Here is a 26,222-nt window from a genome sequence, read left to right as displayed (position 1 = left end):
AGACTGATGCTGAAGCTAAACTCCAATACTTTGGCCACCTGATGCGAAGAATTGACTCACTGGAAAAGTTCCTGATGCTGGGAAAGATTGAAGGCAGGAGAAGAAGGGGACGACAGAGGATGAGATGGTTGGATGGCATCACTGACTCGATGAACATGAACTGAAGCAACTCCGGGAGCTGGTGATGGACAGGAAAGCCTGGCTTGCTGCAGTCCATGGGGTCACAAAGAGTCAGGCACAACTAAACAACTGAACCGAACTGATACTGTTGTGCTAAGTCTCTTCAGTCGTGTCCAACTCTTTGCGACCTTATGGACTATAGCCCACCAGGCTCCTCTGTTCATGGGATTCTCCAGGCAAGAATACTGAGGTGGGTTGTCATGCCCTCTTCCTGGTAATCTTCCTGACCTGTGGATAGAATCCAGGTCTCTTATGTTGCCTGCATTGGCAGGCAGCTTCTTTCTAAGGCCACCTGGGAAGCCCAACTATACTCTTATATTCCCTCGTTTTAGTTATAATTCATTTCAAAATAAAAAATATGTTGTATACTTTACACTTGTCTGAAAATTATGATTATCAATAAAGGAACTATCTTCTGCATTAAGAAAGGTTAAAGAATAATTTGATTTTCTTATGTTTGTGGAATATAAGTTTACCACTGGCATCTGCTTAAAGGACTGCACTGTAAAGTTGTGAGTGTAGTTTATAGTATTTCAGTGCTTGAATCTCTCTTTTTCCTTTTAGTCACCTAGTGAAGTTTATTCTTGGAAAAGGCCATCATCTTTGAGTAAATCAAGAGTCACTGATACAACATTCTATGGAGGAAAGAAGAAAAGTGGAACCGCGAAACAGAGCAATTGTGTGACTCTTTTGGATACTAATCAGATAGTCAGGATTTTGCCCCCAGGAGAAGTCCCTCTACAAGACATCTACCCAAAAGGTAAGATATTTAACAATTCCTAATTTATCATGGTAGTCAAAGGTAGTTGGTTTTGATAGGAACATTTAACTTATCATTATCTTTCTATACTTACGAATAATTCTAACAGTTTAGTAGCTAAAAAGCCTTACATGTGCTCAGAACGTTTACACTAAACTTGTTACAGCGCATGATTGTACCCTCTGCTGTTAGAACTCATTGGCACTGCAGTCTATGCAGTAACCTTACTTAGACCATGTTTTCACAGAGACTTAAAAGTTATTAGAACATAAGGCGTAGAATGATGGTGCTAGTGGTGAAGAACGCATCTGCCACTGCAGGAGATAGAAGAGGTGTGGGTTGGATCCCTGGGTCTGGAAGATCCCCTGGAGGAGCGCATGGCAACCAGCTTCAGTATTCTTGCCGGGAGAATCCCATGGACAGAGGAGCCTGGCAGGCTACAGAGCATAGAGGTGAAAAGAGTCAGACACGACTGATGTGACTATGCACGCACACACAAGGCCATAGATTATAGGGCCTGACTTTTGTGTTAAACTCCTGTGACTAAAGGCCAGTCTTATTCACTTCCCAGTGCTCTCAAAGTCAACCTACCTTTCTTACTGCATAACATGTGCCAGTTCCTACACCGGTCACTTTCCCTCATAGAAATTCATTTAATTTTCAAAGTCCCATTGTTTCATTTTGTACTCTCAAATTCATATGCCAAGAAACTGATACAGAGAGGTGAAATAACTTGCTGAGGTCACCCCATCAGTGGACAGCAGAGCCCAGATTTGTGCCAGCGTCTTCCAACCCAAGGCCATAGCCGTTCTCACTGAACAACACTGGCTTTCACTGTAAAGGATAGTTATGAATATGGTTGATCCTTGAGCCGCTGACTTTCATTTGCATCCTAGTGGCAGTAATATTTTCCTGTGTTTACATTCATTACATTAGTGTGGACTTCATAAATATGACACTAAACCTGTCGTGATAATCTATTACTGGGTTCAAAAAGTCCTGGTTATGTGATAATGTTACAATTAGTTCCTTCCAAATAAATTGCCATTTCCTTAGAATGTTTTTTATTAATGCACTGACAGTTGCTGTTCAGTGCAATAGGAATATTCACAAGATGACCTATAAACACAAAGAAGAGGCTTACAACCCAAGTTTGTGATTCTGAGCTGATTCTTGAAAGATGAATGGGAGGGAATCAATGAAGCAGTTGTTCCTGAAAGAGAGAAGTCCACGTGAAAATGCAGAGGCATGACAGAGCACCACAGGAATGACAAGAAATTCTATACCAAAATTCAGTGCAGCTCCTCTACCCAGAAACCTGGGGATCAACCCTGATACTTCTCCCTCATCCTCCACATTTATCCCGTCATCAGTTGCGATCTCTTTTTGATACAACCTTTAAAGTGAAAGTGAAAGTCACTCAGTCGTGTCTGACCCTTTCGATCCCATGGACTATATACAGTCCATGGAATTCTCCAGGCCAGAACACTGGAGTGGGTAGCCTTTCCCTTCTCCAGAGGATTTCCCCAAACCAGGGATTGAACCCAGGTCTCCCGCATTGCAGACAGATTCTTTACCAGCTGAGTCACCAGGTAAGCTGATCTGATCTCCAGCCCCTCGTCCACAGTTCTGTCTCCGACACCCAGCATCACCACCATTTTGCACTGTAACACTGCGGTAGCCTGAGGACCACATTCCCTCTTCCTTCTTCCCTTGCCCCACCCCCATTCCCCACACGTCAAACAAAGTGTTGTTTTTAAAGTGTTTTATTGCTCTCATTTGTTCTTATTAAGGTCCAGTTTCAGTTCCGTCAGTTCAGTCACTCAGTCGTGTCCTGACTCCTTGCGACCACATGGACAGCAGCACACCAGGCTTCCCTGTCCATCACCAACTCCCGGAGCTTGCTCAAACTCATGTGCATTGAGTTGGTGATGCCATCCAACCATCTCATCCTCTGTCGTCCCCTTCTCCTCCTTCCTTCAATCTTTCCCAGCATCAGGGTCTTTTCCACTGAGACAGCTCTTCGCATCAGGTGGCCAAAGTATTGGAGTTTCAGCTTCAGCATCAGTCCTTTCAGTGAAAATTCAGGGTTGATTTCCTTTAGGATGGACTGGCTTGACCTCCTGGCTGTCCAGTGGACTCTCAAGAGTCTTCTCCAACACCACAGTTCAAAAGCATCAATTCTTTGGCACTCAGCTTTCTTTATAGTCCAACTCTCACATCCATACATGACTACTGGAAAAACCATAGCCTTGACTAGACGGACCTTTGTTGGCAAAGTAATGTCTCTGCTTTTTAACATGCTGTCTAGGTTGGTAATAACTTTCCTTCCAAGGATAAGTGTCTTAATTTCATGGCTGCAGTCACCATCTGCAGTGATTTTGGAGCCCGAAAAAATAAAGTCTGACACTGTTTCCACTGTTTCCCCATCTATTTGCCATGAAGTGATGGGACCGGATGCCATGATTTTGGTTTTCTAAATGTTGAGCTGTAAGCCAACTTTTTCACTCTCTTTCACTTTCATCAAGAGGCTGTTTAATTCTTCTTCACTTTCTGCCATATGCTCTCTAGGCTGGTCATAGCTTTTCTTCTAAGGAAGACGCGTCTTTTAATTTCATGTCTGCAATCACCATCTGCAGTGATTTTGGAGCCCAAGAAAATAAAGTCTCTCACTCTTTCCATTGTTTCCCCATCTATCTGCCATGAAGTGATGGCACCAGATGCCATGATCTTAGTTTTCTGAATCTTGAGTATTAAGCCAACTTTTTCACTCTCCTCTTTCACTTTCATCAAGAGGCTCTTTAGTTCTTTTTTGCTTTGTGCCATAAGGGTGTTGTCAACTGCGTATCTGAGGTTATTGATGTTTCTCCCGGCAATCTTGATTCCAGCTTGTGCTTCATCCAGCCCAGCGTTCCTAATCATGTACTCTGCATAGAAGTTAAATAAGCAAGGTGACAATATACAGCCTTGATATACTATACTCCCCCTCCCAATTTGGAAGCAGTCTGTTGTTCCACGTCCAGTTCTAACTCTTGCTTCTTGACCTGCATACAGATTTCTCAGGAGGCAGGTAAGGTGGTCTTGTATTCCATCTCTTGAAGAATTTTCCACAGTTTGTTGTGATCAAACTGTGGCATAGTCGATAAAGCAGAAGTAAACATTTTTTCTGGAACTGTGTTGCTTTTTTGATGATCCAACAGATTTTGGCAATTTGATCTCTGGTTCCTCTGCCTTTTCTAAAACCAGCTTGAACATCACATACTGTTGAGGCCTGGCTTGGAGAATTTTGAGCATGACTTTGCTAGCATGTGCAATGAGTGCAACTGAACATTCTTTGGCATTGCTTTTCTTTGGGATTGGAATGAAAACTGACCTTTTCCAGTCCTTTGGCCACTGCTGAGGTTTCCAAATTTGCTGGCATATTGAGTGCAGCACTTTCACAGCATCATCTTTTAGGATTTGAAATAGCTCAACTGGAATACCATCACCTCCACTAGCTTTGTTTGTAGTGATGCTTCCTAAGGCCCACTTGACTTCGTATTCCAGGATGCCTGGCTCTAGGTGAGTGATCACACCATCGTGATTATCTGGGTCATGAAGATCTTTTTGTGTAGTTCTTCTGTGTATTCTTGCCACCTCTTCTTAATATCTTCTGCTTCTATTAGGTCCATACCATTTCTGTCCTTTATTGAGCCCATCTTTGCATGAAATGTTTCCTTGGTATCTCTAATTTTCTTGAAGAGATCTCTAGTCTTTCCCATTCTATTGTTTTCCTCTATTTCTTGCATTGATCGCTGAGGAAGGCTTTCTTATCTCTCCTTGGTATTCTTTGGAACTATGCATTCAAATGACTATATCTTTCCTTTTCTCCTTTGCTTCTTGCTTCTCTTCTTTTCTCAGCTTTTTGTAAGGCCTCCTCAGACAAGCATTTTGCCTTTTTGCATTTCTTTTTCATGGGAATGGCCTTATTCACTGCCTCCTGTACAATGTCACATACCTCCATCCATAGTTCATCAGGCACTCTGTCTATCAGATCTAATCCCTTAAATCTGTTTCTCACTTCTACTGTGTAGTCATAAGGGATTTGATTTAGGTCATACCTGAAAGATCTAGTGGTTTTCCCTACTTTCTTCAATTTAAGTCTGTATTTAACAATAATGAGGTCATGATCTGAGCCACAGTCAGCTCCTGGTCTTGTTTTTGTTGACTGTATAGAGCTTCTCCATCTTTGGCTGCGAAGAATATAATCAGTCTGATTTTGGTATTGACCATCTGGTGATGTAAGGTCCAGTTTACAAACAGTAAAATTCACTGTTTTGGTGTATAGTGCTGTGAGCTTCACAACACATCCAGTTGTGTAACCATCACCATAACTGACAGTGAACAGTTCCATCTCCCCTAAACCTCCCCTATGCCACTCTGCCATCAAGCCCTACCCCCAACCCCTCACTCATCTTTTTTCTGCCCTTATTCATTTGCGTTTTTCAGGATGTCACATAAATGGAATCACACAGTATGTGGCACTTCGAGTCTGGTTTCTTTCACTTAATATTATATGTTTGCAAATAATTTACATTGTATGTACCAGTTGTTTGCTCCTTTTTATTGCTGAATATCTCATTGTGATTTTAATCTGCATTTTCCCTAGTCCCACATGATGTTGAGCATCTTTTCATGTCTATCTTCTTTAGTGAAATGTCTCTTCAGATCCTTTGCCCACTTTCTGAACTGGGTTACTTGCTTTCTTTTTAATGATTTTTTTGAGTACTTGGGTTTATATAGTCTAGATACAAGTCTGATATATCAGATACATGTTTTCCAAACATATTCTTCCATTTTGGTGACAGGCCCAAATTTCCCATTTTCTTTTACAGATTTCATATTTCTAGATTTTGCACTTAGATTTATACTGTAGGTTAATGTTTTCAATTAATTTATTTTTAAATTGAAAGATAATTGCTCTACAGAATTTTGTTGCATTCTGTCAAACCTCAACATGAATCAGCCGTAGGTGTACATATGTCCCCTCCCTCTTGAACCTCCCTCTCATCTTCCTCCCCATCCCACCCCTCTAGGTTGATACAGAGCCCCTGTTTGAGTTCCCTGAGCCATACAGCAAATTCCCGTTGGCTATCTATTTTACATATGGTGATGTAAGTTTCCATGTTACTCTCTCTATACATCTCACCCTCTCCTCCCGTCTCCCCATGCCCATAAGTTTATTCTCTATGTCTGTTTCTCCACTCCTGGCCTGCAGATAAATTCTTTGGTACCGTCTTTCTAGATTCTGTATATATGCATTAGTATATGATCAAGTTAATTTTCTTTATGGTATAAGGTGTGGATTAAGGCTCATTGTTTTTCATGGAAATAGTCAATTGTTTAACATCATTTACTGAAAAGACTATCCTTTTTCCATTAAATTATCTTTGGAGCTCTGTGGAAAAGCAACTGACGACATATGTGTGTTTCTTTCTGAGTTTGCATTTGTATTCAATTGATCTTTGTGTCTGTCCCCTCATTAACACCATACTCTCTTGATTACTACTTCATAGTTTGTCTTAAAAGCAGGTAGTAGAGATCCTTCAGTTTTGTTGGTGGGGATGAGTGGATGCAAAATTACTAAGAGGGAATCAGAGGTAATGGAGGATTCTGACTAAATCAACCTAACAGGATCCCTGCTGCAGGCAGGCCGGGGTGATCAGACTTTATTTGGGAAATGGTAGAGGATCAGGACGGAGAAGGCAATGGCACCCCACTCCAGTGGGGTTTTTCTTCCCTGGAAAATCCCATGGACGGAGGAGCCTAGTAAGCTGCAGTCCATGGGATCGCTAAGAGTCGGACGCGACTGAGCGACTTCACTTTCACTTTTCACTTTCATGCATTGGAGAAGGAAATGGCAACCCACTCCAGTGTTCTTGCCTGGAGAATCCCAGGGACGGCGGAGCCTGGTGAGCTGCCGTCTATGGGGTCGCACAGAGTCAGACACGACTGAAGTGACTTAGCAGCAGCAGCAGAGGATCAGGAACTCTGCCAGATATCCAGGTTGAGGTTTCTGGTTAAGCTAGCTGAACTTTATTCTTGCTGAAACTGGACAATGCTTAGATGAACATAGAAGGCCAAAAGTGTGTACCTAACTGAGAGGAGGATTCAGAAAAGCCTGACTAGAGTTTGGTGTGGGGGTGGGAAATTTTTCCCTTCTTCCCTTCGGGTTTTTTGATTGGCCTGATAATTAAATTGATGTAAGACAGGTTAAGCAGAGGAGAAAAAATGCACATGAATGGGAGTTCCATAGAGATTGTTGTTGTTGTTGTTGTTTAGTCATTCACTCGTGTCTGACTCTTTATGACCCCCTGAACTGCAGCACGCCAGGCTGTCCTTCACTATGTCCCGGAATCTGCTCAAACTCATGTTCATTGAATCGATGATGCCATCTACTCATTTGATACTCTGTCACCCCCTTCTCTCCCTGCTTTCAATCTTTCCCAGCATCAGGGTCTTTTCCAGTGAGTCGGTTCTTCATATCAGGTGGCCAAAGTATTGGAGTTTCAGCTTCAGCATCAGTCCTTCCAGTGAATATTCAGGGTTGATTTCCTTTAGGATGGACTGGCTTGATCTCTTTGCTGTCCAAGGGACTCTCAAGAGTCTTCTCCAACACCACAGTTCAAAAGCATCAGTTCATTGGCACTCAGCCTTCTTTATGGTCCAACTCTCACAGCCATACATGACTACTGGAAAAACCATGGCTCTGACAATACGGACCTTCATATATATATGAAGACTCAAAGGGCATCAAGGTATCACATAAATACATTGGGGGATAGGAAATGGGGTGTTAGGCAAGGGAATTTTTGTGTAGTCAGTGAGTTGTGTCAGATTCTTTTGTGACCCCATGGACTGTAGCCCGCCCACCAGGCTCCTCTGTCCATGGGATTCTGTAGGCAAGAATACTGGAGTGGGTTGCCATTTCCTTCCCCAGGGGACCTTCCTGACCCAGGGATCAAACCTGGGTCTCCTACATTGGCAAGTAGATTCTTTACCACTGAGCCACCAGGGACGCCCACGCAGGGGAAGGGGGTGTGTGAAAAAGAGTTAAACTCTCGTCCTACATGATGGGAAGTTGATGAATAATGCCTAAAAGTAAAACATCAAGACAGCACCAGAAGGATAAAGGTGAACACCAAAGAAACAGGTTTATAAAGTTGAAAGTATCTCTGGTAGTAGAAAGTGAGGTATGAGAGGCGTGAATTGGGGCTGATGATTTTTTCTTTCAGCCTGTTTGACTCTTCAATCTGTGAGCCTTTAGGTCTCTGATGATAATTCAAACTAATTTTTTCAAGTAAATACAGTCCAGGCACCTGATTAGTCAGGAACACATGTGAATAAGCCTTTTATTAAATAAATCAGTAGAAGCTGTAAAGGCTACTCTCCTGGTGGCTTTGACAAAGAGGGTGTAACTCGTGGTTGATGCAGATTGGCGGGGGCTTGGGGGGGGGCATTTAGTTCTTTCTTCCAATCGTTTTTCCTCTAGTTATATGTTAGCTTCCCCCACCCCCTTAAATCATAGGCTTCAGCTCTTTAAACACAAAGTAATGACTCTTGATTGAAAGCAACATGCCGTTGTTTGAACTTTGAATAAATTCAAAGATTTGGTATCACCCCAATTACAGGGCACACACCAATCTTTGAATCTGTGAACACAGAAGTTCTTGAAACCTAGTACAGTAGGGAGCACATATACATCAAATTACATTGCTCGAAGGAGTGAATTTTTTATATAATTTCATCTTCCTTCTGAAAATGCTCTTGGTTATTTTGCCTGACAGTTTTTCTACCCCCTCTGAACCTTGATGCTGTGCCTCCAAGCTGTCCCCACTGTTCATGGGAACTGTGCTCTGAACACTGTGGCAAGGACTTCCCTTTAATCGTTAGGGAACTAATCCCTAAATGTAATTTATACCTCTCTTCTAAATCCACCTGGATTACAAATGTAATGGAAATTTACTTAACCTCCATCCTCTCTACAGTGTTCAAACATTTAAAATGGATAGACAAGGATTTGGCTAAGTTTGGAGGGAAATCTGGCCATGGTTTTTACTTCCTTAATTCAATCATATATTCTACACGGGTTTATTTTCAAATCCGAAAACTTCACTTCTGATTATTTTTCAAGCCTTACCATTACCACCATCACTGTGCTAAGTCACATCAGTCGTGTCCAAGTCTTTGGGACCCTATGGACCGTAGCCTGCCAGGCTCCTCTGTCCCTGGGATTGTCTAGGCGAGAATACTGGAGTGGGTTGCCATGCCCTCCTCCAGGGGATTGGGATCTTTCTGACCCAGCGAACCAGCATCTCTTATGTCTCTTACATTGGCAGGCAGGTTCTTTACCACTAGTGCTACCTGGGAAGCAACCTACCACCACCCTTAAAGTCCTTTTCAGCCACTAATTGCCTTTTCTGATGCATGAAAATACTTTTTAGCATGAAGAATAACATTCTTGCTTTCTCCTCCCTGAAACAGACAGAGCCACTATTGGATTTTCTCATCCTCTTTATGCCATGGAATTAACTTGCACAGTGGGGGAAGAAAAAAAAGGCTGTAGGAAAAACGATATTTAAAATAAGTTGGCTTTCTTTGTTTTCGTGGGAAGCCCAAAGGCAGCGGTGGTGGTGGCGCAGCTTCCTGCTACTGCTTATGGAAGAGCGCGTGTAAGTGGCAGGCCAAACGCACCGATTAGCTAGGCAGAGCTAGTCATCCCAACTACTTCAATAGCTGGTCATTTTTGGCAAAGAACCCAGGGTCTATGAATAATTCAACCCACTTCAGTTAGGTCCTAGAGGGAGGATCTGTCAAAAATGATATATGGTGCAAAACTTTGGCCAAGACTGACCTTATATCCCAGGCAGCGTTTCCAGTGCCCAGCAGTGCATGACTTACGATAAGCATATTGGCTTTATACGAATGGCCATCTGGGGATGGCCAATTCAGCCGGGTGGTCCGGTTACCACAGTAACTGGCTTTCTTTACCCCCTGCTGTCCCTGGACACTACCTTCCTTTCCTCCTGCCCCTGTATGCCCCCTAGGACCACTTCTTGCCTAGATGCGTGGCTCACACAGGACCACAGGGCTATGCTTCCCATCCTGGAATCCTTCCCAAGTTCCTAAAGGCTCACAATGATTTTTTTTTTTTTTGCTTTTATTTAATTGGAGGGTAATCACATTACAATATTGTGTTGGTTTCTGCCATACATCAACATGAATCAGCCATAGGTGTACATGTGTCCCCTTCCTCTTGAACCTCCTTCCCACCTCCCACCCCATCCCACCCCTCTATTTTTCAAAGAAAAGAAAAAAGGGCACTTTCTTCTTTATGCTGTGGGCTCCTCAGACAAGTCAAGAACCACACGCGTCTTTTTCCCCTCTTCCTCAGTGCTTCATGTAGAGATGCTCACCCATGTTTGTTGAATAAATAAGAGAGATGTTGAGGTTGTCAGGTGGCCGTCTTGAAAACCTTCAGTTGCGAACAGGAAATTCAAATGCCAAGCTTCTTATTCTTTTGTAAACTACATTGGACAAATTCAATGTGGACATTCTAGGTTTCTCATTCTAATCAGAAATGTTAATGAGATAATGGAGAAAAGAGAATATCTTCAATAAGTGATGCTGGGAAAACTGGACAACTACATGTAAAAGAATGAAATTAGAACATTTCCTAACACCACACACACAGATAAACTCAAAATGGATTAAAGACCTAGATGTAAAACTCCTAGAGGGAAGCATAGACAGAACACTCTTTGACATAAATCACAGCAAGATCCTCTATGACCCACCTGCTAGAGTAATGGAAATAAAAACAAAAAGAAACAAATGGGACCTAATTAAACTTAAAAGCTTTTGCACAATGTAGGAAACTGTAAACAAGGTGAAAAGACAACCCTCAGAATTGGAGAAAATAATAGCAAATGGAACAACTGACAAAGGATCAATCTCCAAAATATACAAACAGCCCATGCAGCTCAATACAAGAAAAATAACCCCATCAAAAAGTGAGCATAAGACCTAAACAGACAGTTCTCCAGAGAAGACATGCAGATGGCTAGTAAACGCATGAAAAGATGCTCAACATCACTCATTATTAGAGAAATTCAAATCAAAACTACAATGAGGTATCACCTCACACTGGTCAGAATGGCCACCATCAAAAAATTCTATAGACAGTAAATCCTGGAGAGGGTATGGGGAAGAGAACCCTATTGCACTCTTGGTGGGAATGTAAATTGATTCAGCCACTATGAAAAACAGTATGGAGAGTCCTTAAAAAATTAGGAATAAAAGTACCATGTGACCAACAATCCCACTCTTGTTCATATTCCCTGCTGCTGCTGCTAAGTCACTTCAGTCGTGTCTGACTCTGTGCGACCCCATAGACGGCAGCCCACCAGGCTCCACCGTCCCTGGGATTCTCCAGGCAAGAACACTGGAAACCATAATTGGAAAAGACAGATATAGCTCAGTGCTCATCTTAGCACTGCTTACAGTAGCTGAGACATGGAAGCCACCTAGATGTCCACTGACAGATGAATGGGTAAAGAAGGTGTGGTACATATACACAGCGGAATATGTATGACTCAGCTGTAAAAAAGGATGCATTTGAGTCCATTCTAATGAAGTGGGTGAAACCTGAAGCTTGTCATACAGAGTGAAGTAAGTCTGAAAGAGAAAAACACTGTGTATTAGCACATGCATACGGAATCTAGAAAGATGATACTGATGAACCTGTTCGCCGGGCGGCAGTGGAGAGTCCCAGGGACGGGGGAGCCCGGTGGGCTGCCGGCTATGGGGTCGCACAGAGTCAGACACGACTGAAGTGACTTAGCAGCAGCAGCAGTGGAGATGCAGACAAAAACATGAAGACTTGTGGACACAGTGGGGGAAGGAGAGGGTGGGATGAATTGAGAGAGTAGCCCTGAAACGTACATTACCATATGTAAAATAGGTGACCAGTGTCACCCAGCATTTGCTGCGTGACACAGGGAGCCCAAATGCAGGGCTCCGTGACAACCTGGGGGTGGGGTGGGAATGGGAGGTGGGAGGGGGGTTCAATAGGGAGAGGACATAGGTGTATCTACGGCTGATTCATACTGATGTATGGCAGAAACCAACATAATATCATAAAGCAGTTATTCTTCGATTAAAAATAAATTAATTAAAATTTTTTTAAAAAGGGTAGACACATAAACAAGTATCTTTGAAGCACCTTTAAAGTTGGCTGGACTTATAGCTGACCTTGCATAGTAGAGAGAGAAAACTTTGTTACAATGTGAAAAAAAAAAGAAATTGTAATAGGAGATAGAAAACAGACAAAAATCTTTAAGAGTATGGTTTCTTTGTAGGTTTGTGGTTTTTTTTTTTTTTAAGAGACATTGGAGGCCAAGATGTTGTAAAAATAAGGCTATTTTAAAATCGTTGCCCTATGATCAGCTCAGGTAGAAGCTGTGTGGAGTAGTGGGCAGAGCAGAGATTTTAAAGCCAGAAGGAAGGCCTGATTTTGAAGGCTTTTTCTATCACTCTCCAAGTCCATTATTATACCACCTCTGTAAGTCTCCGCTTTCTCATCTCTCAAAAAGAATCCAAGGCCTTTGTAGTTGTCAGTATTAAAAACGCTATCTATAAGTCCCAAACAGGGACTTCCCTGGCGGTCCAATGGTTAAGATTCTGAGCTTCCAATGTCAGAAACTGGGATCCCACGTGCTGGGTGGTGCAGCCAAAAAAAAAAAAAAAAAAGGTGATTAACAGGACTTCCCAGGTGGCGCAGCGGTAAAGAATCCACCTGCCAAAGCAGGAGATGCACATGATGTGGGTTCGATCCCTGGGTCAGGAAGATCACCTGGAGTAGGAAATGGCAGCCCACTCCAGTATTCTTGCCTGGAAAATCCCATGGAAGAGGCGCCTGGCAGGCTACGGGGTCGCAGAGAGTCAGACACGACTGGGCAACTGAGCACAGCAGCATAGCACGCAATTAATGAAAAACTAAAAAGACAGGCAGGATTCCTGACACAGTGCTGCCAACTGGTGATGATGAGGGTGATGGTGGTACTCGGGGATTTGGGGGAAAAGTCAGTAAACTCCCAGAACTTTCGGGGAAACAACTAGAATTGGAGCTGGGGACTCTGGCCCCCATATCACATTACCTTCTCCTTCCCCGCCTTTTCACATTCTTCATGACCCAGAGTCCTGCCCCACTGCCCCGGTCCTCACCTCGCCTTTTCCTGTCTTGAGGGCTCCTAATAATAACAGCCACTGTGGAGCAACTACTAATGGTGTGCAAATAATGTTTATGATTCTCAGATGCTCTTCTTATCCTCATTTGGCAAATGATGAAAGCAGGTCTCAGAGAACTAACTTGGCCATAGTAAATCATAGTTAGGAAATTTCAAGCCAGGATTGTCTACCAGGCCACTCCAGTTTCAAGTAGGTGCTGATTCCACTGTGTTATACCATCACTCTTGTAAGTTTCTAGGAAGGAAAAAGAATTCCAGCGATGAAATATTTTCAGATAAACTCTTAAGTGCTAAAACACTGACCCATCTCGGGAAGCTATTAATATCAAAGAAAATGAAAGGAACTTAGATAATTCTCTGACGCTAAAGAATCACAGCGTAACATACGTCTATCTGACAGTCTCTGTGTTTTCCTGACAAAAGCATAACTGAGCGTCTAACCTCAAGACTGGAATTGGTCAGCCCTGGATCTTGTGAAGTGGGTCCCAGAGTTCTGTTCTAGGCGAATGATAATTTCATTTAAGCAGCATTTTAAGCTGCTTAATTTTAAGCAGCATCTGTGCTTTATTTGGGTCCTGTTTTTATATCAGGCAGTAATTTAACACTCGGCTTGTGTCTTGACTTCTTTGCAGATGTTACCCCTCCACAGACAGCTGGGTATATAGAGGTTACCGATCTCCAGTCCAAGAGACTTCGATACATCCCAATTCCCAGGTAATCCATTTTCATTTTCATTCTTAGCTTCTATGTCAAATTAAAAAAAAAAAAAAAAAAAGAGTAAATTCTTACCAAGTACCCTGAATAAATGTGTGCTTTTTGCTTCCTTAAATAGCAGGCTCTTTTTCTTTCTTTCATATATATATATATAGATATATATATAGTTACAGTTTGTTTTTATCTTGCTGCTCTGCCATTTTTATTTGAACATTGGAAAAATGTTCAAATGTTACCTAGGTTTAAGTCTTAACAGCCTTCAAGTGTTCATTTCTTTTTTTTTTTATCTATCCTTATGATAAAACTTTTTGAAACAGCATTTTTATCACTGAAAAAATTTTCATATTTATTGACTTCATACATTAATTTTCTGAGGTAAATGTATTCAAGATGTCAAAGGAATTTAAATCTCATTTTTTAAATATATTTTTTTATAAATATAACTGTGTATCTACAGTCATGAAGGCCATACAATAGTCAAAGGATTCTAGAGATTTGGAATAGATTTATTGCCAGTGGTTTATTGCTGTTCAGCAGTGGAAGCAAAGCATTCAAACTAGCTAGAGTCAGGGCATATATAAAAAGACGACCAATGATATACCATCTCTTCCTTGAAAACACCTGTGTCCCCACCTCCAGCCCATCCCCTTCTGGATGCATCCACGCCTGCTCTCCTTTTCCTCAACCTCGGTGTGCACCTGCTTCTGTATGGATTGATGTCACATGCCCCTCACATGTCCTCCCTTACAAACAGCCAAGGCCTCAGAACACAGTGGTTAAAGCCTCACTGGAGTCCTGGGCAGAGGAGCCTGGGGAGCCGTCCACTCTCAGAGCAAGGGCAGCGACACATGTCTGTCCCCAGCTGCCTTCCGTGCTTCCAAAGAAAACATCGCTCAGTATGACAATACAAAATAAGTCAGAAACACTGTTTCATCTCTTAGGACCCTTTATTTAGCCGGTTCAAGAAATGTGAATAATGAAATCATTTTTCAAAGAAATAGATTTATTTACTTGTCCTAACGTGTACAAGAATGTCTTTCTGGAGCATCTCAATGTGTCAATTTAATGATAAATGGCTTTTAGTCACTTGGAGAAATTTCTTATTCCATTGCATGTTCATTAAAATATACTATCAGTTCAAGTAACAAAATCAAAGAATAACTTTTTTTTTTACATTTCTAAAGCGCAATAATTATTTTTTCAGTATTCCTCTTCATTTCTTCCCCAGCCTTAGCTTTATATTTTAGTGTTTTTCTCTGTTAACTTGCAGTATGAACCATATGTTATACCTGCCATAGAAATAATACCTGGAAGAACGGCTGTATATATAAATGCAGCCAGTGCCAGCTGGTCACCATGCTGCATTCATTTAGTGCTGTGCCGTCCAATAGAAACAGAACGTGAGGCATGTATGTGATTTTATGTTCTTAGTGGCCAAAGTAAAAGAGTGCACAAAGAAAGCGGTGAAATTACTGTTAATAGTATTTTATTACCCTTATAAACTATTTTGACACGTATTTGATATAAAAATTTTAATGATATTTTGCTTTCCTTTTTTCTCCTGAGTCTCTGAAACCCAGTATAAATTTTACATTTACAGAACATCTCGATTGGAACTTGCCTTATTTCAAGTGCCACGTGTTTTAGAGTCTGTTCACTGTCCGTATATCCTGAGTTTCCCTCAAGATTAACTGCTGCCATTTTTGGTGTACATGTAATCCAAGGGAACAGCCCATCTGGGTTTCAGTTTTGTTGCTGGTTTGCTTAAATTTAGTATTCTGTTAGATAGCAGGAATTTTCCATTTGATGGCTAACTTCAAATAATAGAAAACAGTAAAACTATATGTAACTGTACAGCCAAAAGGAATATATCACTTTTGCTCTCAGTACAAGTTAAGTGTTAGTCCTGAAACTTTTGTTGCATTTCTAAGACCATAGTACTTAGCACTAATATATGGGTGTGTGTAAATCTGGACTTGCTCTACTGTAATTCTCTGTGTTCCTTAAAGACTTTGTTATCATAGATAAGAGGAATGTGCTTTTTTTTTTTTTTTTAAGGTACAGAAGAGATTCTAGATGTAGTGTGCAAGCTGTAGTAAATATGACTTCTTCAGCAATTTTTTTGACATATTGAAGAGATTGCTCTGGTAAATTTAAAGTTTCATGCCAGAGAGTGAAGTGTGGAACCAGTAGGTGCCGTGCTCAATAGAATCATACATCTTAAGCATTTGTGGCAGATTTACTCACATCATAAGTGATTAAATTTCATTATTCTTGAATGGGCTTTTACTTCACCATCTGTACCTAGTTTTTTTCCTAAGGCAAGTATTTTTTGAGAGAGCACCGTAAGATGAATCCTCTATTATATCAAAAGTTGCCTTGAATCCTTCTAGTACTGTAAAGTATTGGGTTGGCCAAAAAGTTCATTTGAGTTTTTTATAAGATGTAGTGGAAACTATAAGCAAGGTGAAAAGACAGCCTTCAGAATGGGAGAAAATAATAGCAAATGAAGCAACTGACAAAGAATCTCAACAATATATAAGCAACTCCTGCAGCTCAATTCCAGAAAAATAAACAAGCCAATCAAAAAGTGGGCCAAAGAACTAAACAGACATTTCTCCAAAGAAGACATACAAATGGCTAACAAACACATGAAAAGATGCTCAACATCACTCGTTATCAGAGAAATGCAAATCAAAACCATAATGAGGTACCATCTCGCACTGGTCAGAATGGCTGCTATCCAAAAGTCTACAAGCAATAAATGCTGGAGAGGGTGTGGAGAAAAGGGAACCCTCTTACACTGTTGGTGGGAATGCAAACTAGTTCAGCCACTATGGAGAACAGTGTGGAGATTCCTTAAAAAACTAGAAATAGAACTGCCATTTGACCTAGCAATTCCACTGCTGGGCATACACACTGAGGAAACCAGAATTGAAAGAAACACATGTACCCCAGTGTTCATCGCAGCACTGTTTACAATAGCCAGGACATGGAAGCAATCTAGATGTCCATCAGCAGATGAATGGCTAAGAAAGCTGTGGTACATATACACAATGGAGTATTACTCAGCCATTAAAAAGAATACATTTGAATCAGTTCTAATAAGCTGGATGAAACTGGAGCCTATTATACAGAGTGATGGAGAAGGCGATGGCACCCCACTCCAGTACTCTTGCCTGGAAAATCCCATGGATGGAGGCTGGTAGGCTGTAGTCCATGGGGTTGCTAAGAGTCGGACACGACTGAACGACTTCACTTTCACTTCTCACTTTCATGCATTGGAGAAGGAAATGGCAACCCACTCTAGTATTCTTACCTGGAGAATCCCAGGGATAGGGGAGCCTGGCGGACTGCCGTCTATGGGGTCCCACAGAGTTGGACACGACTGAAGCGACTTAGCAGCAGCAGCAGCATACAGAGTGAAGTAAGCCAGAAAGAAAAACACCAACACAGTATACTAACGCATATATATGGAATTTAGAAAGAAGGTAACGATAACCCTGTATGCAAGACAACAAAAGAGACACTGATGTATAGAACAGTCTTTTGGACTCTGTGGGAGAGGGCGAGGATGGGATGGTTTGGGAGAATGGCATTGAAACATGTATAATATTGTATGTAAAACAATCGCCAGTCCAGGTTCGATGCATGATACGGGGTGCTCAGGGCTGGTGCACTGGGATGACCCAGAGGGATGGGATGGGGAGGGAGGTGGGAGGGGAGTTCAGGATGGGGAACACATGTATACCCGGGGCGGATTCATGTCAATGCATGGCAAAACCAATACAATATTGTAAAGTAATTAGCCTCCAATTAAATAAATTTATATTAAAAAAAAAAAAGAAGCAGAAACCAAAACAACTAAGAATAAACATAGGTCAAGATTCTCAAGCTTGGTATTATTCATGGAAATGCAAATTAAAGCAACAAATGCACATATTTAAGTTATCAATTTAGAAAAATAAAAGTACAATTGCATTTAATGCTGGAAAAAAAAAAAGATGTAATGGAAAAACCTGAACAAGCTTTTTGGCCAACCCTATAGCTCTGAAACCCTTGGTCCATCCTACTGTTGTTATTCTCTTTATATAAACACTTTCTAAGATTTCCATATCTCAGAGTAGCTGGCTTTGTCACTCTGTGTTTAGTATCCACTGAGGCAGACTGATAAAAAGATTAAAGTAGTCTTGATTTCTTCAGTATAAAAATTTACCTAATATATAGTAGTTTTGTGGTTTCTGCAAATCTACCGTGCTACTTTATTGTTTTAATTATCAGATCAGACCATCTCTTTAGACCATTTATTTTATAGAGAAAATACCAGATATATTTAGAAAGCCAACAGTGGTCATTAGAATTTCTAATCTGTATTTCTTTTGTATAGTGAGAGCCATACTCAGATAAAGGAAGTGTGCAGTTGACTCTTACAGGGAAAAGTTGCGTCCCTTGAATTGACTGTATATATTAGAAATATGTATATGCATGAAACATGTAAGAAATATATAAACTCTTTATTATAAATCCATATAACAATCTAACTTAGAAAAGGCAAAATGTCAAATAAATGCAGTTAAACACATAAACAAGACTTGAGTTTCAGCATAGACCTTAGACCCCTGGGAAGTGAGTCAGCTCTGCAGGAGACTGAGGTATGAGTTGATTTAGAGTTCCTTTCTTCCTGACAGTGAATGCAAATGTCATCCAGGATCTACAAATGCAAGACACGTAAATCGGGCTTCCCTGATAGCCCGCTGGTTGAGAATCCGCCTGCCAGTGCGGGGGACACAGGTTCTGTCCCCAGTCCGGGAGGATCCCACATGCCGAGGGGCAGCTAAGCTCACACACTCAAGAGCCTGTGCTCCACAACCAGAGAAGCACCGCAGTGAGAAGCCCGCGGACCTCGACTGGAGAGTGGCCCCCTTGTGCAAACAGAGACCTCGACTGGAGAGTGGCCCCCTTGTGCAAACAGAGGAGGCCCACGCAGAGCGAGAAGAAAATAAAAATTTTAAAAAGAATATGTAAATAACCAGTAAATAACTATATATTTTTTCCTTCCAGATGAATCTGTTGGTCCCTTAGTTTTTAATGTGCTTTTAATGTGTTTTTAAACATTATATTTCTTATTGAAGTATGGTTAATTTACAATGTTATATTAGTTTCAATTGTACAGCAAATTCACTCATATGTATATACATGTATGTGTATGTTATATATATTCTCTTTCAGATCCTTTTCCATTATAGGTTATTATAAGACATTGAGTGTAGTTCCTTATGCTGTACAGCAGGTTCTTGTTGCTTAACTATGAGAATTCTTTACAGCAAGTTGAACGTAAGTTGAGCTGAACTAGCATCATTCCCTGGGCTTCAATCGGTTGAACGCCGTGATTCTTTTTCAGGTCAGACTCTCTCTCACCATATACCACATGGCTGTCTACTATCTCGGACACAGACGCACTGCTGGCCGAGTGGGGCAGAGGTGGCGTTGTCACTGTTGATATGGGAGGCCGTGTCCGGCTTTGGGAAACCGGCCTTGAGCACCTGCAGCGGTCACTCATGGAATGGAGAAACATGATTGGAGAAGGTGACAGACACATGCAGGTACCGCTTGAATTGACCTTACCTCTTGAGGGGGCACATTAAGTTATCAATTATTTGCAGATGCCACGGTCATAGAAGCTTCTGGCCCAGAGACTCAAATGTAGTTTGCTAAAACAGCTAAAATAATGTGGGGACTCAGGAAAAGACAAGTCTATCATTTGACATAGTGAAAAAGTAAAAATTTGCCTTTTCTGTCTGTCAGCGCTTAAATATATAGGTTCCTCACCTCATAACATGCAGATGTAATCATCAACTTTTATTTTTTAACCTTAAGCTTTAATCAGTTTCCAGCTCCACCTTTGTATCCGTTCTCAGTTCTGCCACGTCGTCAGCATCCCCCCATGCTACCAAGGAAACAGAAACCCCGAGCATCTAAACGCAGCGTATTATTTTAAGGCCAGAACCTTTAGACTGGAGAAGATAAGCAGAATTATGCATCCCATAGAGGCGTGTTTTTACCAGCTCTCTTATTTCCAGAGAATGGAAGTTTAGCAGTGGTAATAAGTAGACCCAAACCTGCACTAGAAGGAAATATGGGAACAGGTCACCAAAGAGGGAGAAAACTCCACCCCTCCAGAAGTAACTCAGTCACTACCTAATCTGATTGCTGTCTGCAACTAATGTGAACAGTGTGGAAGGCTGTGTACCCATAAATACTAAACCGTGTTATGAAAGGATTTGTTTTATCTGTAATTTATTTATTTTAACCTTCAGAGGAAAACTCCTTTGTTTATATTTCATTCTTATCCAGCAAAAAGAAAGGTAGGTTCCTGCCAACTGTGTTGCTCTGTAAAGAACCAGTTAGTGATACAGACGATAAGATAAGAGACTTTGACATCTGATTATTAATTGCTATTTTATGTGGTTATTTTTATCACTTCCCTTAGAGAAGAAACATACATATATTGTGTATGCATGAATGAGTAACACATCTTTTTAGCTTATAGGAGCATTTTGAAAATCATAAACAAATACAGGCCAGCAACCTCAAAGTCTTTTGAAAGGGTATGACTATATTAATTCAATTAAGCTGAAACAAATGCATTACTCTAAAATAAACATGTCATTAAGTGCAATGGATCTATCACAGTAACAGACTGGATGTTGGTTGCTATTCATAACAGTTATTAGAAAATTAATTAACTATGGTTCTGCTTATGTTATTATTCTAAAAATTAGTTTCTTCTTTGTCTGAATTAAGGTCCTTTTTTCATTACAGCAATTGATGAAAAGTAAAAGTCACTCAGTTGGGTCTGACTCTTTGCAAGCCCATGGACTACACAGTCCATGGAATTCTCCAGGCCAGAATATTGGAGTGGGTAGCCTTTCCCTTCTCCAGTGGATCTTCCAAACTCAGGGATCGAACCCAGGTCTCCCGCATTGCAGGCAGATTCTTTACCGGCTGAGCCACTAGGGAAGCCCTATTGTGTTTGAATGTCTTAGGTTATATTTCAATTTCTCATGTGTTGCAGAGATCAAAGGTCATGGTTTCCCCATGGCTAAGGTTTGTGGCCTAAATTAAGTTTCCTTCACAACAATTTTTAAAAGGAGTATCACTCATGATTTGGATAACTAGTCTTCACCACTACAAAAGTTAACCCCTGTGTGTGCTTTAACCTTGTAGCTCTCCTCTTCCCGGTGACTTCCTGAAGCTGCTGTGCACCTTTGTGTTCCCAGCTCTAGCATGATGATTGGTACATGATAGATAACATGCTTGTCTCTCCTCATACCCATGTACACGAAACTGAAGCTGTAACTCTCTCAATTTTTTGTTGGTCTTTATGTAACTGACTATTTATTGAGTGCATATATATAGTTTCTGGGCTTCCCTGGTGGCTCAAATGGTAAAGCATCTGCCTGCAATGCAGGAGAGACCTGGGTTCAATCCCTGGGTCGGGAAGATCCCCTGGAGAAGGAAATGGCAACCCACTCTAGTACTCTTGCCTGGAAAATTACTCAGACAGAGGAGCCTGGTAGGCTACAGTCCATGGGATTGCAAAGAGTCAGACACGACTGAGCAATTTCATGTATGGTTCCTAAGTTAGAAATGCACAGAAGTATAGCATATAATATCTCAAAAATAATCAAAATACTCTGCTATAGTATGTAGGGCAGTATCTGATCCTTCTACAGACTATACATTTTCTGGGAAATGTGTAACATTATGTCTCCAGTTTAAAGTTCAGCTATCATAGAAATAAGGTTTATTCAGTAATAAAGTTACATAATTTAGAATGGAATGATAGTTCCATTTGGAAAATGAGAGTAGATGTTATCCAGTGTTTTTCCATCTCCCGATATTCCGTGATACATTTTGTTGATACTGAAAATATATACTTTAGCAAAAATGTGTCTTTTACAGCTACCTTCTTAATAGATCCTTCAGCCTCTTGCTCATTGTGCTGCATGCTAAGTTGCCTCAGTCGTGTCTCTTTGCGACCCCATGGACTCTAGCCTGCGAGGATCATCTGTCCCTGGGATTCTCCAGGCAAGAACACTGGAGCGGGTTGCCCTGCCCTCCTCCAGGGGATCTTCCTGACTCAGGGGATGGAACCTGCATCTCTTATGTCTTCTGCATTGGCAGGCGGGTTCTTTACCACTAGCACCGCCTGTTGCTCATTATGGACCTTTTATTGGACACAGATCTGCTCCTGATCTGCGTGCTTGAAAATACCTTCCATAGAAGTACTGAGAAAAGAGAATTAGGTTCTAAGTAACATGCTTCTCATTTACTGACTGCCAGCAGCTTCCCTGTCAACAGCAGAGTAACCTGATCTCCATCTAGTGGCCAAATGGACTTACTTTCCATCACAGAAATTAAAAGGCCTGGTTTACACTCTGGGGGTGTGAAGAAGCCACAGATCTGCTGGTAGGGGAGGTTTGTACATACCTGTTTTAGATGGTTCTCATTGGTCATGAGATGCTCCGTTAGGTCAACAGTGAAGGTCAGGCAGACAACCTGCCAGGCCATTCACCACTTATTGACCCCCATCTTTCCCTGATTCCTTTTCCTGGTGTCAAAAGAACTGTTTATCTTTTAGATCAACTCTGTCCATTGCATACTTTATTCCTACCCTTTATGACTTTGATACATTTCAGCCTTCTTGAGGTATTAGCTTTAAAGTCATTGTTGCTTTGAGTTTCAGTTTTTGTTGAATGCATTCATTGATAGTTTTCTTGTGAGTACAGCTTGAAAGGAAGTATTTTTCGAGCTGAATACACCGTGTGTTCACTAATTTTACGCGCTTTGATAGTATGGGGTGTTTGTATTAGAGTAAACAACTGAAACAGCAAACTCCAAGTGCCCCCACGACTGTAGCTCGAGAGCCGCTACTAAGGACCCATACTCACTACTTTTAGACCACGTTTTCAGAAGCGCAGGTTAGTTATGTGCAAAAGTTCCCGGACTGGGTTATAAAGTGTTCTCTATAAAGCATAGTTTCCATATTTTTATTTAGTTACATTCAGATCCTTCCAAGAAGGCTATTAAAACTATACCACAGTTTTCCTCAAAAAGCAAATAATCTCTCTCTAAAAAAAGCTCCTGGTGACTATTCTTGTGGGAGCAGGAAGGCTAAAAGATTACAACTTTCAAATGTTATTGTCTAGTTACAATAAACTATCCCAAGTGGCACAGTGGTAAAGATTCCACCTTTACCGCCAGGCGACACAGGTTCAATCCCCGGGTCAGGAAGATCCCCTGGAGAAGGAAATGGCAACCCACTCCAGTATTCTTGCCTGGGAAATCCCATGGACAGAGGATCACACACTGAGCATGCAAACACAAGCAAGCACAATAAACTAATCAGAAACGAATCCTTCATTCTTACTAGTAGAATATCTTTGAGGCCTTTGAATAATACTGCCTTAAGTATATACTTTAAAAATTGATAGACTCTTTGAAACAGTGTGGGATGGAACATATTGATCCTTATGGTTAAGAGAGTGTGTGGCACACGATAGATACAGTGATTATTTGAAAATAGTGGCACAGACAAAAATATATAGGAAGGATAACTAGTTAATATTAAGCACCTCTAACCTTTTAAAGAAGATATGCTTAGAGTATGAGTAAATGTCATTTTCTGTAACTAGGCCTGGGTTTTGCTTTAACTAAAAGTCCAACAGTTATGATTTTTTAAGATTTTGGTAAGAATGTTAAGGCCCACTTCCGGTTTTGGAAACCACAAGATTATTTAACAGGTACTCTATTAGCAAGTTTAGTTTTTCACTGCAAGTTACATTACCTCCAGCTCTTCTGTGGAAGTTTGCAATTCTTTGTTGTTTTTAAGCAGCATCGTCCACCCTTGACTTTGGTCACTAATTCTGAAAATAGTCTGATTCAATGGCTCACTGTTATAGAATGATACACATTTTATAGGACTGTTATACATACACGTATCTTTGGGAATCTTCCTTGGCCCAGAAAAGCAATACTTCTTAAATTTTTTTTAAATAATTCCTCACCGTATCTCCTAGTCATGGATCAGTAGAACTTGTTTTCATCAAGTTGGTCTAACTCTTTGACTATGTGGTAACAGTTGGGCAAGGCCTCTAAAGATTTTTCCTTTGTTTATTGTTGTTAGAGAAATCCCAGCCATAGAAATTCCTTTTGAATCTAGACTTTGAACAGCATTTCCGCTCACCTTAGAAAATGCAAGGCCCTCTGGGGAGAGTAGTACCCAGGAGAGGGCTGATAGGCCAGCTCTCTGGGCGATAGGGGGAGGGGAGTGCAGTTTATTGTTTTGTCAGTTTTCAGGGAGTAAATACTCCTCCATGACTGATTTAAAGCTACCAATGGTTAACCGTCTGCTCACAAAATCCATGACTATTTAGCAAGCATCTCTTGCAAACAAGTACAGTTTGGCTCCAGTATGCCCCTGGCTTAATCAAGCCTTTAACTAACTCCCCAAGGAGAATTATGACAGCTACCTAACCACAAGGTCCTTCAGAAATAAGACAATGGAAAGGCAGCTAAGAGAGAAAGGCAAAAGAAAAGGGGAAGAGGTACTACTGAGGAAACAGATAAGATAGAGTCATGTCACCTCTGAAAGTGTTGAAGCCTGCACCTGTCCCAGCTGCAAACTGGCAATGGTCTTCTTGAACCGGGAATTCAGTTAGAGCAAAGAGTTGGAAAGAAGCCTATACTCAAATGGGATGATACTCATGGGTTCGTACATAAGGGGCTCCTTTCTTATAAACTTTCAGAGGGAACTTGCCAGTTGATTTTTACATTCCTCCAGTAGTGCTTCCATTGGATCACAAAGTTGTCAGTAACTGCTAAATGGAGCTAAAATTAAATAGGCAGTCAGCTTCCCAAGACAAGCAAATCAACAAGCTTATGAGTTTAGAGAATCCATGAATTTTCATTAAATTTTTATGCATATCCAACAAAAAAGATAACTCTATAAATTATGAAAATCATCAATATTAGAGTTTTAAAGTAATATTAAAAGTAGAAACATTATTTAGCTTTTATATTTTAGAAAAGGCTTAACCTAAGGAAATTGCTTTTCAAATCACAGAAATATTTCAACTCCTTTCTCTCATAACCACTTTAATTTAAGATCCTTATTTTATATGGAGCTATATTTCCAGTGCATACTGTCTGAGAATATAATCAGCAAGAATGGAAGTAATTTGGTCTTCCCAGGTGACTCGATGGTAAAGAATCTATCTGCTAATACAAGAGACTCAGGTTCAGTCCTTGGGTCCCGAAGATCCTCTGCAGAAGGAAATCACAAGCCATTCCAGTATTCTTGCCTGGGAAATTCCATGGACAGAGGAGCCTGGTGGGCTATAGTCCAGGGGGTTGCAAAAGAGTCAGACATGACTCAGTGACTAAACAACAGCAGCAAAGAAGTAATCTTAGTAATGTCCATTTAAAATATAAGGAAAGGAAATCAGTTCTGTAATATATCAGTTAAAAGTTGAGGTATCAAATGCAATGAATATGTTGATGGTCAATGACTCTAGAATTTTTGTGGTTCTGAGCTCATTTTATATATTTAGTTATGTGTAATCAACACATCACAATGACTAGAAATAAAACCTTGCTCTTATAAAGAAAATTGTCATTTTATTCATAAGTGGTATAGCCTATTATTTAAGAGCCTAAAATTTTAAATGGTCAAACCCAGGTTCAAATCCATGTACCACTTTTTAAGTGATCTTCGGCAAATTACTTATCCTTTCTAATCCCCACTTTCCAGCCATAATATAAAGACAGTACCATTGTACCTTGCAAAGTTGTTGTAAGAATGAAATGCAATTTATACTTGATACAAAGTACTCAGTAAACAAATAAAAATTAGAAACTTAGAATATCAGTATTACTGGTCTACAGAATTCTTTAATGCTTCTCTGGAAACAAAGCCAAATTTAAAGGAAGCCGTGTTACCCAGACACCTAATATTATATCATGACCCAATGAGTTATGTAATTCATCATCAATCTTAGTGTTAAAAGTGGGCTTTGTTTATAATCCTGTTTAGGAAAAGTTTTGTCAGGCCCAAAAAGGAAATAGAAAAAAAATGGCCTGCCTAAACTTGTCAGCTGCAAGAAAAGCAGGAAACCAGTATTAGGACAACTAGTGTTTCAGTTCAGTCGCTCAGTCGTGTCCGACTCTTTGCGACCCCATGAATTGCAGCACGCCAGGCCTCCCTGTCCATCACCAAC

At 40.8% G+C, this 26,222-nt stretch overlaps 1 protein-coding gene across 1 annotated transcript in view; it reads left to right on the top strand.

Annotated features, from left to right (window-relative positions):
* The window catches only part of LOC104983958 (von Willebrand factor A domain-containing protein 8-like), a 186,721-nt gene that overhangs the window by 88,575 nt on the left and 71,924 nt on the right, over window positions 1-26,222 (top strand). Inside the window, exons 16-18 of the mRNA XM_010833524.1 lie at window positions 745-940; window positions 13,860-13,941; window positions 19,343-19,544. Coding sequence (XP_010831826.1) covers window positions 745-940; window positions 13,860-13,941; window positions 19,343-19,544 — 480 coding nt within the window. The remainder of the gene's footprint in view (window positions 1-744; window positions 941-13,859; window positions 13,942-19,342; window positions 19,545-26,222) is intronic.

Source organism: Bison bison, unplaced genomic scaffold (assembly GCF_000754665.1).
Source record: "Bison bison bison isolate TAMUID 2011002044 unplaced genomic scaffold, Bison_UMD1.0 scf7180017863702, whole genome shotgun sequence".
Taxonomy (NCBI): Eukaryota; Metazoa; Chordata; class Mammalia; order Artiodactyla; family Bovidae; genus Bison; species Bison bison.
This window is presented reverse-complemented; position numbering and strand designations above follow the sequence as displayed.